This window comes from Zalophus californianus, chromosome 4 (genome assembly GCF_009762305.2).
Source record: "Zalophus californianus isolate mZalCal1 chromosome 4, mZalCal1.pri.v2, whole genome shotgun sequence".
NCBI lineage: Eukaryota > Metazoa > Chordata > Mammalia > Carnivora > Otariidae > Zalophus > Zalophus californianus.
The window spans coordinates 97537094-97554726 of record NC_045598.1 but is presented as its reverse complement, the minus strand read 5'-3'; the positions used below and the strand labels follow the sequence as shown (position 1 = coordinate 97554726).

Genomic DNA, 17633 nt, shown 5'->3' with positions numbered 1-17633 from the left:
GGAGGGAGGCTGAGAGGGTGACAGAGGTGAGTGGGTGGAGGGTGGGCGGGCCATGAAGACCCAAAGGATGCCAACGGTAATGGTTGCCTGGGTGCCAAGGCTTCCCTCCCTCGCACTCTTCAAAGCATGCCTGCTCCAGTGACTGCATTTTAGGCCTGAAGCCAGGGTCTTTGAGAAAACTAAAATGGTTCAGCTTTTTGTGAAAACTCCCAGTGAAGGCGAGCCGGCTGATGGACCCGGTTTTATCTGACTGACCTCTCCCTGGAAGAGTCAGCAAGACTGCAACCTGGATGTGTGGGCTTCACTGTCCCCTGGACGGAGAGATCAAGTGACTTCGGGGTGACCAGGAGTCAGGACAACCTGCAGCAATGTTCATGTGAGTCCGAGAGACGCAAGTATAATTCGCCCCTGAACGCCAGCTGCCACCTCCACCAGGAGCCCGGCACACGAGTGTTTGCATCTCCAGGCCCTCCTGCCTTTTAATTAAAATGTTTCTCTTGCAACTGCCTTTGGGGATGTGGCTTCCACGAGTCCCACACAGATAACAGGCAATGATCACCTTGGAACTTGAGAACAGGGAGGGGCAAAAATGAGGAAAGGCTTGTGTTGACTGACAGATCTGGATTAGACGGTAGAAAGATCTAGGGTGGGGGGAGGCTGGATTTTTGGGGACTCTGTCACAGCAGGCCAGGAGGGACACACATTGCTGCTCGAGATCTTGGGACGTGAGGCAGACTGTCTACCCCAACAGAGGACACACACAGCTGGGGCCCTATCCTGCTGGGGAGGCCTGCGGAGGCCCTTCTCTAGGCCGCATGGATTCCCAGGGGGCCCCGGCCCGCGGGTTCCCCAGCTCCATGGAAGCTGCAGCGTGACCTAGTTCTCTGAACCAATATTCACAGGCTGTGATGTGTCCCTGGCCCAAGCACCAAATATGGGGCTACAGACGAGCCCTGCATGGCATCCCCAACAGCAGAGAGACTAGAAGCTGGGAATATCGACCCTCGCAGCTCAAAGAAGGTAGAATCAACAAGGGTTGGTCACCGTGGATTGGCCTCGAAAGTGCAGCCTGCGGGGAGCACTGGAGCACCTCCCTATGCACGTTACTGTCCCCGGTGAAGGATAACACTGGAAAATGCCCTCTAATGTCAGTCAGACCACACGGAGAACATGTCCAGGGGAGCCCCCATGCTCTGTCTCGCCTGGGGAGTCTCTGAGGCCGAGAAGGAGCTAACAGCTACATGCACCGGCCTGGTTCTTCCGGTCTCAGGGACTAAACAACAGAGAGCTGTCTCACGTGTCATCCTTTCTGGCTGAAAACGCCGCGATCCACTATCCACCGGGCGGTTCTGAGTGTGGGGACTACCCTGAGGCAGCCTCCTTCTGAGCAGGTGATCCCGCCATGGCCGGCTGTCCACCTGATGGCCTTTCCCACAGCAGAGAGATGCTGGCAGACATGTGAGACACGCTTCCCTGTAAGCGACAGGTTTGGCTATTGCCACAGTTGGCCTGGAGCACCTGCAGCCTCACTTCCAGGCCAGGGCCCAGACCCGCTATGCGGCCACCTCCCTGCACTGTCCAGCTCGGGCCGCACCTGCCCTGCCTGGGATGGAAACGAGCTTTCTCGACGCTTCCAATGACTGTGCTGAATCACACCAGATAAACATCCAAGACAACTGCCTGCTTAAGGCCGAGACCGAGACTGAGATAGGAACTAAGGTACCTCCGGAACCCCCTGGAATGCTTGACTGGCATTCTCTCATCCGGCCTCACATTTCTCACCAGTAGTACCTCTGGTCTTGGGGGGAACCAGAGGAGCACAGCATGGAGAGTCCGGAGTCTGAGGGCAGCCAGCCTGGCCAGTGGGACCTCGGTTGGCCGGGACTGAGCCAGAACGGGCACAGAGCAGAGCTGGGCAGTGGCTTTGCAGGACAGGGACAGCAGACCGCCATCCGTCCGTATTCTTGAGGATCAGCACAGCTTACACACTACATCAGATCACACCCATCCATCTGCGGGGAGACACGCGGAATGCCAGGCCCTGTCCGCAGTGTGAGTCCTGCAGGAAAAGGAACGGCACACCATCCAGGGTGCAGGATCCACCCCTCCCAGCCACCCGGGGCCCCGCAGGAAGGCCATCTAAACCAGCTCCGCAACCACGAGCTCTCTGGCTATCAGTGGCTGCGCTCTGTGAGGGGTGGCTCCTCTCCTCCTTGGAGCAAGGCTTAGGGGCACACGCCGGGTGAGGGAAGCCTTCCCAGCCACGGTGGCTGCCAGCAGACAGCTGTGCAAACACGGGCTGCAGTGTCCTGCACCTTCCGCTCTCATTACAGCCACTCTCAACAGGCACCACGCGGCCAAACCACAAACGGCAGCTCTGTGCCCGCCCTCAAGGCTCTCCCACAGCAAAGCAGATCCGAGCAGAAACCTTTCCGCTCTACCCTTCAGCGCTTTCTCGATTTTAGCCTTTGCTTTTTGAGGCACTGGGAGTGAAGACCGGCAAACGTCTTTACTGAAAAGCAGTTAAACAAAACACGCATTTCTAAAAATGAAATTGTGTTGAAACCATGATTACAAGTGACACGAACCCAAACCTCTGGTGGTCATCTAAAAACACTCCCCCACTTCACAGCCGATGGCGCTGGGTCCTCCCCAAACTATCCGTGCTAGTCTTGAACGTGGGAGGGAGGGCCCACAGCCCAGCACAACCGTCCAATCTGATCGGCGGTGTCATCACTGGCGTGGCTATCACTCAACCCAGAATCACAGACGTAAGATTTCAAGGGGAGCTGGATCTATCCCGAAATTACTGGAGTAACCTTAGTCTCTCCAGGAGTCGCTCCCTTTTTCACTTCTACCTAGAAAACTGAAGGGCATTTGAGAGAAGCCAGGCTCCCACTCAACCTGGGAGGACACAGGCGTGAGCTGGAGAGGGCCTAATATGAGCTCTGCTTCATCAGGGTTGAACTGCACTCACTGATCCCACGGTCTCCCAGGGCTCTGGGCTCAAGAGTCACCAGTATGTACTGTTCCTATCTTAGCTTGGGCTGCCATAACAAAATACCATAGACTGAGTGGCTGAAACAACAGAAACTTATTTTCTTCCAGTCCTGAAGCCTAGAAATCCAAGATCAAGGTCTGGCTGATTCTCTGGTGAGAGCCCTGTTGCTGGTTTGCAGATGACGACCTTCTCATGGTATCCACACATGGCCTTTCCTTGGTCCATAGGCACCGGGGGAGAGACAGAGTGTGTGCAAGCTCTCTGGTGTCTCTTCTCAGAAGGACATGGATTTTTTCAGATCTAGGACCTCAGTGAACCTCAATTACTTCCTCAGATACCCCATCTCCAAAGACAGCCACCTGGGGTTTAGAGCTTCAACCTATGAATTTTGGGTGACCACAATTCAGTCCATAACATTCCATCCCTGACCCCTAAAATTCATGTCTTTCTCCCGTGCAAAATAGACCAATTCCATCCTAATAGCCCTGAAGGTCGTGACTCATTCCAGCAGCAGCTCTAAGTGCAAAGTCTCATCTAAGTGCCAAGACTCAAGGTAAGATCAAGACTGAGGTAAGATCCCTCTCCAGCTGTGAACCTGCGTTACCAGACAACTCATGTGCTTCCAATATAATCATGAGACAGACGTAGGATAGGCATTCCCATTCTAAAAGGGAGAAACTAGAAGGAAAGGGGTGATGGGCCCCAAACAAGTCCAAAACCTAGCAAGGCCAATCCCATTAGATCTTAAGATCTTGATCTTCAGGATAATCCTCTTTGGTCCAATGCTGTGTCCTCGGGGCTTTGGGGGTGGCCCTGTGCAGGCAGCTCTCGGCAATGGCTGCCTGGCCCACCGAAACCAAGGTGGGGGACCCATCCTCTGAAGCCAGTGAGGAAGCAACCTGGCCCCTGGGCCTGTGGTGGGAGGGGTGGCCTAATGATCTCTGGATCACCTTTGGGGTCATTCTTCCCTTTGCTTGAAGGATAACGCATGTTCACAGCCTCCCTTCCACCCCCCACCCCCCGTTTCCTTTAGCCCCAGGTGACAGGGGTGCTGTACTGGTACCATCTCATCTTCCCATCTTTATTCTTGGCTTCTGCTAGAATGGATGATTAAATCCTGATTAAATCAAATAGCTGGCGCCTGGCTGGCTCAGGCGGTGGAGTGTGCGACTCTTGATCTTGGGGTTCTGAGTTTGAGCCCCACGATGGGTGTGGGGATTACTTAAATAAATAAATAAATACAGGGGCGCCTGGGTGGCTCAGTCACTGGGCGTCTGCCTTCAGCCCAGGTCATGATCCTGGGGTCCTGGGGTTGAGCCCAGCATCGGGCTCCCTGCAGAGATCGGGCTCCCTGCTCGGCGGGAAGCCTGCTTCTCCCTCTCCCGCTCCCCCTGCTTGTGTTCCCTCTCTCTCTCTCTGTCAAATAAATAAAATCTTTAAAAATAAATAAATACATACATAAATAAGCTTAAAAAAAAATCAAACAGATGTGTGACCACACCCTTGGTGTTCTCTTCAGTACACACTTAGTCATTGTTTGCAATATGGCGAGGCTGAGAATTTTCCAAATCTTCAAGTATGGATTCCCTTTTGCTTAACCATTCCTTCTGCAACCCATCTCCCTCCTCTCACATTTTATAGAAGCAGTTATGGAGGACCCAAGCTGCATCTTTTGGGTATTGGATGCACCCAATGGGTGCATCTTCAACGCTTTGCTCAGAAATTCCTCAGCTATGGGGTGCCTGGGTGGCTCAGTCGGTTAAGCATCCAGTTCTTGATTTCGGCTCAGGTCATGATCTCAGGGTTGTGGAACTGAGAGCCCTGTGACTGGCCCATGCCGGATATGGAGCCTGTTTAAGATTCTCTCTCTCCCTATGCCTCCAACCCCCCACCCCCATGCACATGCACATGCACGTGCTCTCTCTCAAAAAATACAAATAAAAATAAATATCTCAGCCAAATATCCAATTCCATCCCTCACTCACAAATTCTACCTACCACAGAACACTAGAACAGGAACACAGCTCAGCCAAGTTCCTTGCCATTTTATAACAAGGATCATCCTTTCACCATTATCCAGTAAGATGTTTCTCATTTCCACCTATGAATTGGTGGGGGGAGGGGAGATCACAACAGTTATGATCCATGATCATAAACTTGCACTGTTTGAAAAGCAATCCAAGAATCATTTCTTCTAACACACAGGTGGTTCTGTGTCAGTAGCCAGACCTTTGACAAAAAGGTGTAGGGTCAGCCCCAATTTTTAAGATACTCTCAGTGTCAAAGAATGAAGCACGCTTAGAAACCCAAACAGTGAAAGCCCGCTGGGGGTCTCCCCAGGAGCTGGGGTTAGTGGCTTCAGGGTTAGCAAGTCAAGCTGGTCAGTTGTTGGTCACGGCGAAGGACAGGCATGAAAGGTGTGTAGCAAGCCTGTGGGCCATACGGCGCAGTCGGTCCTCCCCTCCCCCCCCAGGTCTCCCCCCAACCCCTCCCCCAGCAGCATAGCTGTGTGGTGAGGTGCCAAGGCTACTGTCAAGCAGATTGCAGGTATGAGAGCTGAGGTGGTCACGGAAGTCTGCTAGGTCGTGGACCCCAGTGAACCAACCCTCCCAGCTCCCTGCCTTGTGCAGCCCTCTTCTGTACATCTGGGCTGGGGCTCTGGTGGAAGTCGTGCTGGGCCGGTTCCAGGCACAGGCCTTATTTAGAAGGCTTTTGTATTCTTGGGAGCCCTGAGAAGAAGTCTACCTACCCTAATGAAGAAACTACTCCCCTGAAGGACACTCCGGGGAGGGAGAGAATTGTAGAATATGTAGGAAGAGAAAGAAGCCCAGCCCCAGCAGCCTCACCACGTGACTGCAATCACACAGAAAATGTTGGTCAGACCAGCAAAAGAGCCTCCCAGCTGAGACCAGCCCGTGAGAATACTAAAAAAATAAAAGGTTGGCCTACACTACTACATTTGGCGGCGGGGGGGGGGGTTCATACAGCAATAGTTAAAAGAGGTCCTTTGGGGACATGATGCGACACACAGAAAAGTTAAGAAGTTTTGACCAAAGGCTCAAACCTACTGCTGTGTTTTTTATTATTTTATTTATTTATTTGACAGAGAGCACAAGCTGGAGGGGCAGAGGGAGAGGGAGAAGCAGACTCTCTGCTGAGCAGGGAGCCTAACCTGGGACTCGATCCCAGGACCCCGGCATCATGACCTAGAGCCGAAAGCAGATGCTTAACCGACTGAGCCACCCAGGCGCACCCTACTGCTGTGGTTTTAAGGTCCAGGTGTTGTTTTTTTTCTTAAACCAACAGGCTAAGGAATGGCTACACAGTGCAAGCCAGCCATCTCTGACAATCCTCTATATTCTCTCCTTTCCAGGCCTCAAGTTGGGAGTTAAACATGTGAGAATCATGTATTTAACAAAATAGCTAGCACCCAGCCTGGCACATGGTACGCAACTCAAACATGCTGACGAGTTCCTTCAAGTGTTCTGAAAGCAGTGACAGGAACATGAACACATCTATCCAGAGGCACAGGGGAGCGGTGCGACCCCCAGGAAGCATGCAGTCCCCCAACCTGCGGCTAGGGCTCTCCTCTGCAAAGGGCAGCCGCCCTGTACCACCTGCCCCGCCCTGACAGGGCAGGAGAGGTAAATGACATGGGACATCTGAAAAGCCCTCTGTCATCCCCCAGGCACTGGGCAGAAAGGTTAGGAAGTACCTTAATCTATTTACAGTATCTCACTTTTTGTACCACAATAACCTTTTGTTTTTCTCAAAGTTTTCAAATAAGCCCCTAACTCCATTCCTGCCAACAAGCAGAACCACTGTACCTTTTCTGAGAGCTAACAAGAAGCATCTTTTCTTTAAGAAACTAAAGAATAGGCATTCTTTTGACAACCTTCCAAAATAGCTCAGTCGATTCCATAAGGTCATCTTTGAGAACACTCCCAAAAAAGCACTCACCATCGCTCCTCGCCTAAGTGCATCAGGTCAGTGCCAGAGGGAAGGCTTCCCATAAAGGAAAATGGGAACGGCCTGCCAGTCAGCTGAGGAGGACTTGCTATTCTGATCCCCCGACTCGCTCTTTGTCTCTTCGGACTCCCCCATCCCTCCTGTCTGTTTCCACGCTCTACAGAAAGGTTTAGAAGTTATATTTCTGGCCCTGTGATTCTTGTAGCCACCGCTGGGTTTAGAGCCGATTTAGCCCCAGAAGCGGCAGGGTACTGAGCCCACCCAGTGCCAGCAGGGACAGATGCCAAGCCCGCTCCAGTTCCCATGGCCTGACTGTCCTATGGGCAGCCAGCCCTGCCCAAGGGCTCTATTTGAGAGCAAAGGCGCCTCCCCTTCCCCGGCCATCTCTCCACCCCATGAGCAGGGTCTCCCTCCATGGGAGGAACCAAGGGGGCCTTCCTGAGAGCAGGGAAAGGAGGAAAACAAAGGGTCCCCGAGAGAAGCCAAGAGGAAGATACGGGGCACCACCTGGACATGCTCTCCCCCCCACCTCCCCAGGGCTGCTGGAAAGGTGCTACGTTGGGGTCTCCCCAGGAGCTGGGGTTAGTGGCTTCAGGGTTAGCAAGTCAAGCTGGTCCGTTGTTGGTCACGGCGAAGGACAGGCATGAAAGGTGTGTAGCAAGCCTGTGGGCCATACGGCGCAGTCGGTCCTCCCCTCCCCCCCCCAGGTCTCCCCCCCACCCCTCCCCCAGCAGCACAGCTGTGTGGTGAGGTGCCAAGGCTACTGCCAATTTTCTGAACACAGCACAGGGTACTGCACCCGGGCTGTTTGGTTTGTCCCCTCCCCATCCCTGCTCCCGTCCAGCCTTGGAGGAGGGGCCAAGTGGGAGCCGTGGGGCTGGGGCGGGGAGGGTAATCAGCCCCACCACCTGGACGACCCAAGGGGAGACAATGCCCTTCGCTTTTGCACCCCACAGATGGGGTTCACGCCAATGAGGGTGGAGGCCAGCGTCTTGGCCACTGACACTAAGAGTCCCAAATATCACTCGTCTCTACTGCAACCAGAGCTAGATTTCTCTCCACCCCCTTCAGCTTGAGCAAAACCAGTCCAGTCCTGGGATAGGCCGCTTCCCACTGGCTCTATCACGGCCCCTGCCTGGTCCTCCGGTGCTCCTGTCACCCGCACCCAGGCCTGTGAGCGCAACTGTCCCAGCACAGCAGGGCACTGGTCTCTCACCAAAGGACAGGAGCTCCAGACAGAGCTCTGAAGGCAGCCAGCCTTGGGCCTCGGGTGGCCCCAATGCTGGGCTCTGGGGATTATGATCAGGATTGTTATTGTTCAGGATTCCTGGTGCACATGGGCAGGAGTTTCTCTAGATGGTCTTACTTAATATTTCCTGGACCCCTTTTCTTTTTTAAAAAGATCTTATTTATTTATTTGTCAGAGAGAGAGAGAGAGAGAGAGAGCACAAGCAGGGGGAGTGGCAGGCAGAGGGAGAAGCAGGCTCCCCGCGGAGCAGGGAGCCCGATGCGGGGCTCGATCCCAGGACACCGGGACCATGACCTGAGCCGAAGGCAGACGCTTAATGACATGACTGAGCCACCCAGGTGTCCCTGTGGCAGATTTTTAATGCAAGTCTGCTGGTCATTCTCCACCAAAAACGGGGGGAGGGGTGAAGAAAGCAGAGCTGAATGAGCAGCAGGGACTTCCTTGCCTTCAGAGCCCCACAGGCATCTGCGAAGGACTCGGAGACATATGATTCTGCTGGGCGGAGTGTGTGACTCAGATACCGAGTCCCTCCAAGGACCGGTCAGGATGGCAGCGGCTTCTAGTGCTAAACCACCCGGTCCTCAGGGGGTACAAGCTCGGCCAGAGGAATGAAAGAGGGTGCGTGCCAACACCGAGATGGTTGGCAGTGCGACCCAACTCCGAACCAGGGCTGGGCCACCTTCCTGTGTCCCAGCCAAAAATATGACAAAGCCCATTGTTCCGATACCCAGTAGGGTGCCCTTGCCGGTCTTGGCTGCTTTGCCAGCTACATGATCACAGGCCGTAATGGCCACAATTAACTAAGTGCTCACCGTGTGTCAAGCAGGTTACACACATCGGCGCGGATCGCTGGAGGAGGCAGGAGAGCCCAACGAGATGGCAAAGCCAGTCATCCCAGGTGATCCACTCACCGATAGCCACGTGAGTGCCAACTGCATGCCGTGCTCCACGCCAGGCACTGGGGATCCAATGAGAGTGAGACCCAGCCCCTGTCCTTGGCCCCCTCCTCAATTTGTGGCAGAAAACAGACAGAAAAAGGGTCCAGGAAATATTAAGTAAGACCATCTAGAGAAACTCCTGCCCATGTGCACCAGGAATCCTGAACAATAACAATCCTGATCATAACAGTTGTGCTTGTAATAGCAAACAAATAAAATAAAATGGAAATAACGTTAATGGCCAAAAAAAAAAAAAAACCCGAACCAAAAAACCCAACCCTCGAGAGAAACAAAGTGAGAGAGGCCATGATGGGGGCATTAACTGAAGCCCAGCTTCATGACAACTGGGTAAATCCTAAACGAGGCCTGCCATGTTATTTTCTACAAATTGTTTAAATCCCCTAGTGCTCCATTTCCTCCTCTGTAATACTGGGATGAATACTACCTAAATCAAACGGTTCTGTGAAGACTAAATGTGACAATCTATACAAAGTGCTTACCTCAGGATAAATAAAAATAAATAAAATAAAATATGATTATCCCTTTTTTAGTTACCCACAACATAGATGATATGCATAGATTTAAAGTATGACATCTTGATATATTTCTAACTTTATCACGTGTATACATTTCCAAAACACTCAACTCTCCAAAAGTTCGGGGTCTCTAAACTGCACTTGATTCTTTACTGAGGGTCACCAGGGTGGCCACATAATTTAGTGCCTAAACCAGGACACCTCTGAGAGTAGGGGAAAAAAAAGGAGGGATGAGCAATCCTACCAGGACAAGGGTGTAAACCAGATGTAGCATTTTGAGCAAACTGGAGGGGCTGGTCACTTTGTGTACTGTTCAAAGGCCAATTTCAGGGGCAAGGCCAGCAGCCATCACAATGCACCCCCCTCCACCACTTTTGGGAGCTGCCAAGCTTGAGAGCTGGCCCAATAAGACTCCAACCTGGATGAAGCCAGCAATGGTGTCACCTCACCCAGCAGTCAGGAAAGTCAATGGACACGGACACACCCCCTCCTTCCACACACACACACACACACACACACACACACACACACACACAGCTCCTCCCAAAACCTGAAGGGAGTCAGACCCTGGTCCCGGCACCTGGCACCTGTCGTCACCCCTCATGTGCTATCTGCCAGCACGATGTCAGTCAGCGGTCCCTTCTGCCTCTCGAACATGCCCCTTACCTCAGGTGTCCCAGGCTGTAGAACCGGGACTCGCCGTCGGTGGAGCGGACCACCTGCAGCGTGAACATGGGCTGCAGCTGCCTGAGCTCCAGCAGGACGATGGCCAGGTAATGGATGAAGAGGAGGGCGTCCACCAGGGACACGGCGTACTGCACGATGCCCTGGTAGTTCCGGTCCCGCGAGTCCAAGATGCGGACCCCGTAAAACAGCCAATAGGAAACCACAAAAAGAAAGATGAGGACCAACAAAAGGGCACGGAACACAAACACCCGCGGCACGTCGGCCCTCTGCTTGCGGAAGAAGAGCGCCCAGGTCCCGATGAGCAGAATGAGGAGCTTGAACGCCACGGAAATGAAGAGTCCCTCGCAAATGGTGCCACAAGGCTCCAGCTCGTCCCTCCACAGGATGGGGGGTAAAAGGATGAAGGCGATGGGGGTGAGGAACACTAGAAGTCCAAGGACCGAGGCCACAGTGAGGCCCAGGTAGCGCTTGCAATCCAGCCCCACACTGTCCTCCATGTCCTTGCTGATCCTGGCAATGTCCTCCTGCGAAATGCTGTGCTCTGAGGTGCCTGTGATGGCCGTCGTGGTCTCTCCCCAGTTGTCATCCTGATGGAGAGAGGACAGTGAGCGCGAAGAGCCATAGGCGGCAGGTCATTGGTAAAAGCCATGAAGCCAGCCCTCGGACATGGAGGGCCCGCCTCCCCGAACCAACCCACACCCATGGGCAAGCCTAGAACGTGGAAGCTGAACCTTTCAAATACAGGAACTGTGAACCTTGACGAGCTTTGCTGAAGTTTTTCAAGCTATATGTTTGTTTGTTTGTTTAAGATTTTTATTTATTTATTTGTCAGAGAGAGAGAGAGAGCACAAGCAGGGGGAGCAGTAGAGGGAGAGGGAGAAGCAGGCTCCTCACTGAGCAAGGAGCCCGATGTGGGACTCGATCCCAGGACCCTGGGATCATGACCTGAGCCGAAGGCAGATGCTTAACGACTGAGCCACCCAGGCGTCCCTTTCAAGCTGTATGTTATATTCACCTTTTCAAAGAGAGAAAACACAGTCTAACCTTTTGGTGGGTGTGTTGGGGGGCTTCATTACTCTAATGTTGATGATCATCCCCCATGTTGGAATCTCCTGAGAGGCCCTGGGCCCTGCAGTAAGCAATCCCGCTGCGAGGCGGAAGAGGACTCTGCTGTTCTCTTCTTCGTTCATGGCTGGGTTAAAAAGGCTGACAAAGTCCAACTTCTGGAAGTGGGGCATTACAATACCCTCCAGCAGCTCTGAAAAGCTATACGTATAAATCACAGCTGACCCATAGCTAGTTTTTTGTTTGTTTGTTTGTTTTTATAATTATCAGTGTCAAGCACTCCTTGACCATGTTTCTCACTGAGCAAGCTAAGCAAATTCAAGTACCACTGGCCAGGACAGCTCAAAAATTCCTCCCCGAAAACACACGTTCTCATGACACACTGAACATCGAGGGCACAGAACTCCCAGGCTATTGCAATGTGTCTTCGACTTTCTTGCTTTCTCTCTCTTTATAACCTCTGAGGTAGTTTCCAGTAGGACCGATCAGTCCCTTTAATGAACAAGATCCAGTTCTTAGGGTTTTTAAACAATTCTGCTGTTTTGCTGGCAACCCTGACTCCACTACGAAGCAACAAGAGAACAAGAAGGCAACGAAAAGCCACACGGGGTCCACAGAGGTTTTGCCTCAGAGATTTGTGTATATGATTTAGCTTGGAAAAAACAGTCTGCTGTAGGGGCAAGCCGGGTGAAATTCACGTGGAAGACACCAACTTAGAAAAATGCAGTTTAAGTTGACAGCTGAACCAGCAAGACAGGGATCCCACAAATAATAACCTTAAATCTAGTAATGATCAGAAAAATATGATTTATGAATGTATAGGCTACAGCAAGGAGTGGTGGCGGTGGCAAAGGTCTTGACCTAGGAACAAAGAGTTCTTCAACTTGGGAAGTGACAAGTGTCACATACCATGAAAGAAACGACTCTGCAGGACAACAGACAGAAGCCACCAAGACTCTCACACACGGCTGAGGGAAGTATAAAATAGTACAATCGCTCTTGAAAATGGGTCTGGCAGCGTCATATAAATTCAAATATATGCTCAACTGTATGATCCGGCAAATTCCACTCCCAGGTTTTTATCCAAAATAAATGTAAACATATGTCTGCAAGAAAACCTGTGTCAGAATGTTCTTAACAGCTTTGTTCGTGACAGCCCCAAATGGCACACCTCAGGTATCTATCCACCAGGAGAACGGGTCATAAATGCATACAACAGAATCTCCTCAGCAAAAATAAAAAAGGATGAATTGCTAAAAACTCACCAAAACATGGATAAGTCTCAAAGTCATTATGCTGACGGAGAAAAGTCCGAAACAAAAGAACATGATCCCAATTACATTGAGTTCTAAAACAGGCAGAACTAATCTACAGTGAGAGATCAAAACAGGGTTTTTATCTTGGAAAGGTGGGGATGGGGACGGGAACCGACTGGGAAGAACGTAAGAGAACTTTGTAGAGTAATAAAAAAATATACATATATATTTTGACAACGTGAGTTACATGGGTTTATTCAGCTGTTTGAACTTCTCAGACTGTACACTTTAGGTCTGTTCATGTCTCTGTGGGTAAATTTACTTCAATTAAACAAAAAAAAAAATCACCAATAGGGGAAAAAATAGCCACAAATTCAAAGATCGACAGTACTCGTAATAGAAGGTAAGTTCATAAAATACTTTACTTTGTAACACTCTGGAAGAGTATAGGGCCAATACCAGATGCCATGTTTTGTATTGGGCCTCATATTCAGGTGCTAATCAATGTGGAAGTAATAATTACTAGTATCTCGTGGTCATTTTGTTGACCACTGCACTGCTCTGATTTAGCTATTCACCCTTTTTCCCACCCAAGAGTTGCTAACTAAATCCCCTTTACATTTTGAGAATGGATGTACATCTGGGCCTAAAAAATGTAATGTCCAAAGGGTCCTCTTAAGCTTGGGGTTCTTAGAACAGAAAGGATCTACGATCTTCTAATCTGATACCCAAGAGCCTGAGGCCCACAAAGGTCCGGACTGCCCACAGTCACAGAGCTACTGAGAAACACAGCCTCCAAATGCCCATTTCCATGCTTTTCTCCTCACATCAACTTGGCATAAACACCAACAGCTTCCCAATACAGCTTCCCGGTGCGCTACAAGACGCAGAGAAGCTGCAAAGAAATGCCTTCACAGTGGGCCCCCTGCACCTCTGAATCCGCATCTAGAAGAAGACTGACCCCCTGCAGCATTTCAGGGTGGTCCAAATCTCAGGATTAGCCCCAACCATCCAACCACCCCTTTGGCCCTCCCAGAGCTATGGCAGGTAGTGCAAGGGTAAGGACGAACGACATGTACTCATCACTGGACAAACTCCACCTTCATCCCACAGCTGAGCTTTGGGTCCCAAGAGCACCTTGTGTGCTCTGAGGAATTCCAATTTTAGTCCATCTATCCGCTTATAAATGCGTATGTCTGTGTACCTGCAGGTGTGAGCATACATAGGTTTATATGGGGCCATGGCTAGCCACGCATATATTTCAAGAGCTGTGGAGGGTATGCACACGTTTCTGAGGACAACTCAGATGTTTATTTAGATCAGGTGGGCCGCCAGTTAGGACTCAGCAAGAAGAACCCACACAGTGTCTTTTAAAGATTAACACACATTGCCAATATTTAAAAATTGGGTGATTTCACATAAAATCCTAATTTCCAGCTTTTCTTAAATACCACTAGATCCAGGAGCACTGAATTCCCGCATTCCTGAGCGGTAATAAGAGTCTGGAGCTGGGGAGCTGCCATTCCTCTGACAGAGGAGATGCATTCTCTAGTTTGCTACAGACCCCAACGCTGCATGCCACAGCCCCGACAACGATGTGCCACCCAGGTTGCTGCTCACCCCCCAAGCTTGCCCGATATGTTCGGGCCCCTTCTCTGTGGGCCAGGGCCTATTTCATTCATCCAGTTTTCCTGTCAGGCATCTCAGTGTACAGACCCCCGATTTACTTCATATACCTCGCAGTGGTCAGTCTGGGCTGTCTTAACCTCTTGTTCCCCACAGCCCTTGAGGCTTCTGGAGAAGAGTTTCCTTCCCCGGCTTCCTGTTCCACTTTGAAACACATCCCTGGAGACGACAGCCTGTAACTTTCCCTTTCTCTGCCCTGTCATCAGCCCGGCAGGCTTCTTTCCAACACCATTCAAAGCAGGCCAACCAATCACAGTTCAGAAGAACCCCCGAGGTAGCCAATGGCAGAACAGGCTGTCCTTAGACCAACAAGAAACCACGAGACATAGAGAAACTCATTACCATGCTAGAAAAATAAAGATAAAAACCCAAGAGAACCTACTGCAACAAGACTTAGGAAAACATTTACTGAAAAGAGTCTTGATCAAGGGGCAGTGTGCTTACAGACTGCCTTTGATCCTTACCTGAACTTCCTCCGTCCGAGTAGAATCATTTGCCAGCAGGGGCTCTCCGGTGGGAGCTTGAATGGTGACGGATTTTTCTGACCCTCTGCCATCTTTATTCCGGGGTGATTTGTGTCTCTCTCTATTTCTCTCCCTGAAAAAAAATGATAATCAGCTAGCACATTCATACTGTGTGAATCACCTCTCATTGAAATGTATTATACATTTCATTTTGAGTTAGAAAAATTCTACACACGCATATACACACACACGGTGCCAATACCCATCGAAGCCACCCCTGCAAGGAGTAAGCAAATTTTTACCCCCTACTTAGTATTTTCTTTTTGCCATTCCAAGACCTAAAACAAAGACTGTCACTCCTCCCTCAACAGTGGAGTTAAAAATAGATTTTTTCAGGGGCGCCTGGGTGGCTCAGTCATTAAGCGTCTGCCTTCGGCTCAGGTCATGATCCCAGGTTCCTGGTATCGAGCCCCACATCGGGCTCCCTGCTTGGCGGGAAGCCTGCTTCTCCCTCTCCTACTCCCCCTGCTTGTGTTCCCTCTCTCGCTGTCTGTCAGATAAATAAATAAAATCTTAAAAAAAAAAAGATTTTTTTCAAAGCCTAAAATTATGAATTTTAGAATTTCTGTAGCTGAGACACATTTTACTGTAAAATTCCTGACTTGATTTGGTTATAATATGCCTAAATTTATTTTCTAGGGCTTTCTTGTGGGGACAACACTGCAAAATATTTACACTTGGTATGTCCAAAAAAATCTGGGACACATTGTCACCCTACACCTTTGGATAAGTTGAGAAGAAAGGAAATTCTAAACCAGTACAAAGAAGCATTTACCTCTCACTCCTACAAATTCAAACTGAAAGTCATTCCCACAGATTCTGGCTGAATTCAAAGGCACCCAGAGGAACAATAAAAGCCAGGACAAATGACACCAAGAGGTGCGTGTGTGCGTGTGTCTGTATTTTCAGGCTTCCTAAGGAAAGCAGGCTGCTGCCTCACTTTACCCCAGATGAACTGCCTGGGTGGTCTTCCAGGGTAACTGCGAAAGCACCCTGCCACGGGGTCAATCTTGAAATTACGAAAGGCATCAATCGCTGTGGGAAGCTCAGAAGTCACAACCTAGCCATTAACCACCGATGGAAACTGGCACTCCTGTGCCCCAGCTGTGAACAGTCAGTCCAGGAGCCCCCAGAGAAGGAGCCTGTCTGTCAGTGTCCCCTGTCTTAGAGACTGCCTTGACACCAGTCCTCCCTTCAAACACCTGCTTTCATTCCCAAGTCCCCCCCGCCCCTCCCCGCCCCGGGCCACCGCCAACCCTGGGCAGGACAGAGCACTGCACACACAGACTTTGGGAACAACAGTCAGATCTCAGTTCTGCCCCTATTAGATGTGTGACCTTGCACAAGTTATTCAACTTCTGAAAACCTCAGTTTCCTCTCTGTGAAATGGGGATAATGATAATACCACATAGATAATGTATGCAGAGCTCGGTACAGGGGCCTCGGAGGAGATGTACAAGGAACTATTAACACACAGTCCAACTCCTTCCCCTCCACGGCATGTCTCCTAATAACCTGCTACTTAGCCAATAAAATCACATGCAGTCTTCCTATGGGCAAACTCCGACCTTAAGAGCCCCTCTCCAGGATAAGCATTGGTTAGTTTGTTCAAAGAGCAGGGAGGCATCCTTGATCCCAGGAACTTTCAGTTGGGAGCATCTCTAATTTCTAGAGCATGACTTATCATCCTGATCTATTGGTAAATTAGAGTCTAGAAATACATGTGTTCCGATCGACTTGGGTGTTTTAGTTTAACCAGGTAACTGGTGGGGGGGGGGGGGGCGCAGCAGAAAATCTGTTTTAACTAGAGATGTATCTATCAATGCCAATCATTCCACTTCCCACTCCAATTTAGAGAGCACTTTATTAGGTGCTCTATGATATTAATTTCATTCGATCCGGACAATAACTCTATGAGGACAGGAGTCTTGTCCCCATTTTAGAGATGAAGAAACCAAGGCTCACGGAGGTTGACTGATTTGCCAAAGTCGTAGTAAGTGGTAGAGCAGGATGTGACCCCAGGTCTGCCCCCACCACCTTGATTTACACCCGCTGTGCTGCGCTGATCTGAAGAGCAACTGGGGAAGATCCGGCAGCATGAATATTCCTAACGCTCGTCCTGACACCCTCTAGCTGAACCGCTGGAGCTCTGAAATCGGCCTGTGGGGCTACCGTTGGCAGTCACAGATGCACTGTGAACTTGGGACAGCACAATGCAATGAGTCCAAAGCTCTGGGCTGCCAAAGACAATCACTTCAAAAGGTCCCAGTGTGAGAAACAATAAACAATTTGGGAGAGGCTTCCCAGGTGCCTGGGCCATCTTCGGGATGATCTGTGTGGACGAAGTCTAGAACCCCTGCTTCCCAGGGCCTCCATCGGCCAGACCCAGGAGCCTCCTCTTCTATCTTGTGTCTCCATCACCCCCAACTGTTCCCCCAGCTATCAACTCTTTTTGTCATCAGCCAAGTCATGTGCTCCCCTAACCCCATCTATCTATTCACTAGTCCCATGGGTCAAATCCTGTGACAGCACAAATTCCACTGGAAACCAAAATTCTTTCACTGAATGCCAAGCGCTGGAGCCTGAACACGGCCAAGGCAGAAAGCAGGTGGGGGACACACCCAGGGCTGGAAACTGCCTCTCCAGGGCCAGCCATCACTCTGACCCCTGGCCCACCCCACCGGGCTCTTAAAGGGCCCAACGGCATCCAAAGAAGACACAA

At 50.7% G+C, this 17633-nt stretch overlaps 1 protein-coding gene across 2 annotated transcripts in view; it reads right to left on the bottom strand.

The window, feature by feature from the left end:
- The window catches only part of VANGL1 (VANGL planar cell polarity protein 1), a 49281-nt gene that overhangs the window by 17672 nt on the left and 13976 nt on the right, over positions 1-17633 (bottom strand). For both annotated transcript variants that reach the window (XM_027622450.2, XM_027622459.2), the window contains exons 3-4: positions 14852-14984; positions 10360-10967 (exon numbers count right to left, since the gene is read on the bottom strand). In XM_027622450.2, the coding sequence (XP_027478251.1) occupies positions 10360-10967; positions 14852-14984 (741 nt within the window). The remainder of the gene's footprint in view (positions 1-10359; positions 10968-14851; positions 14985-17633) is intronic.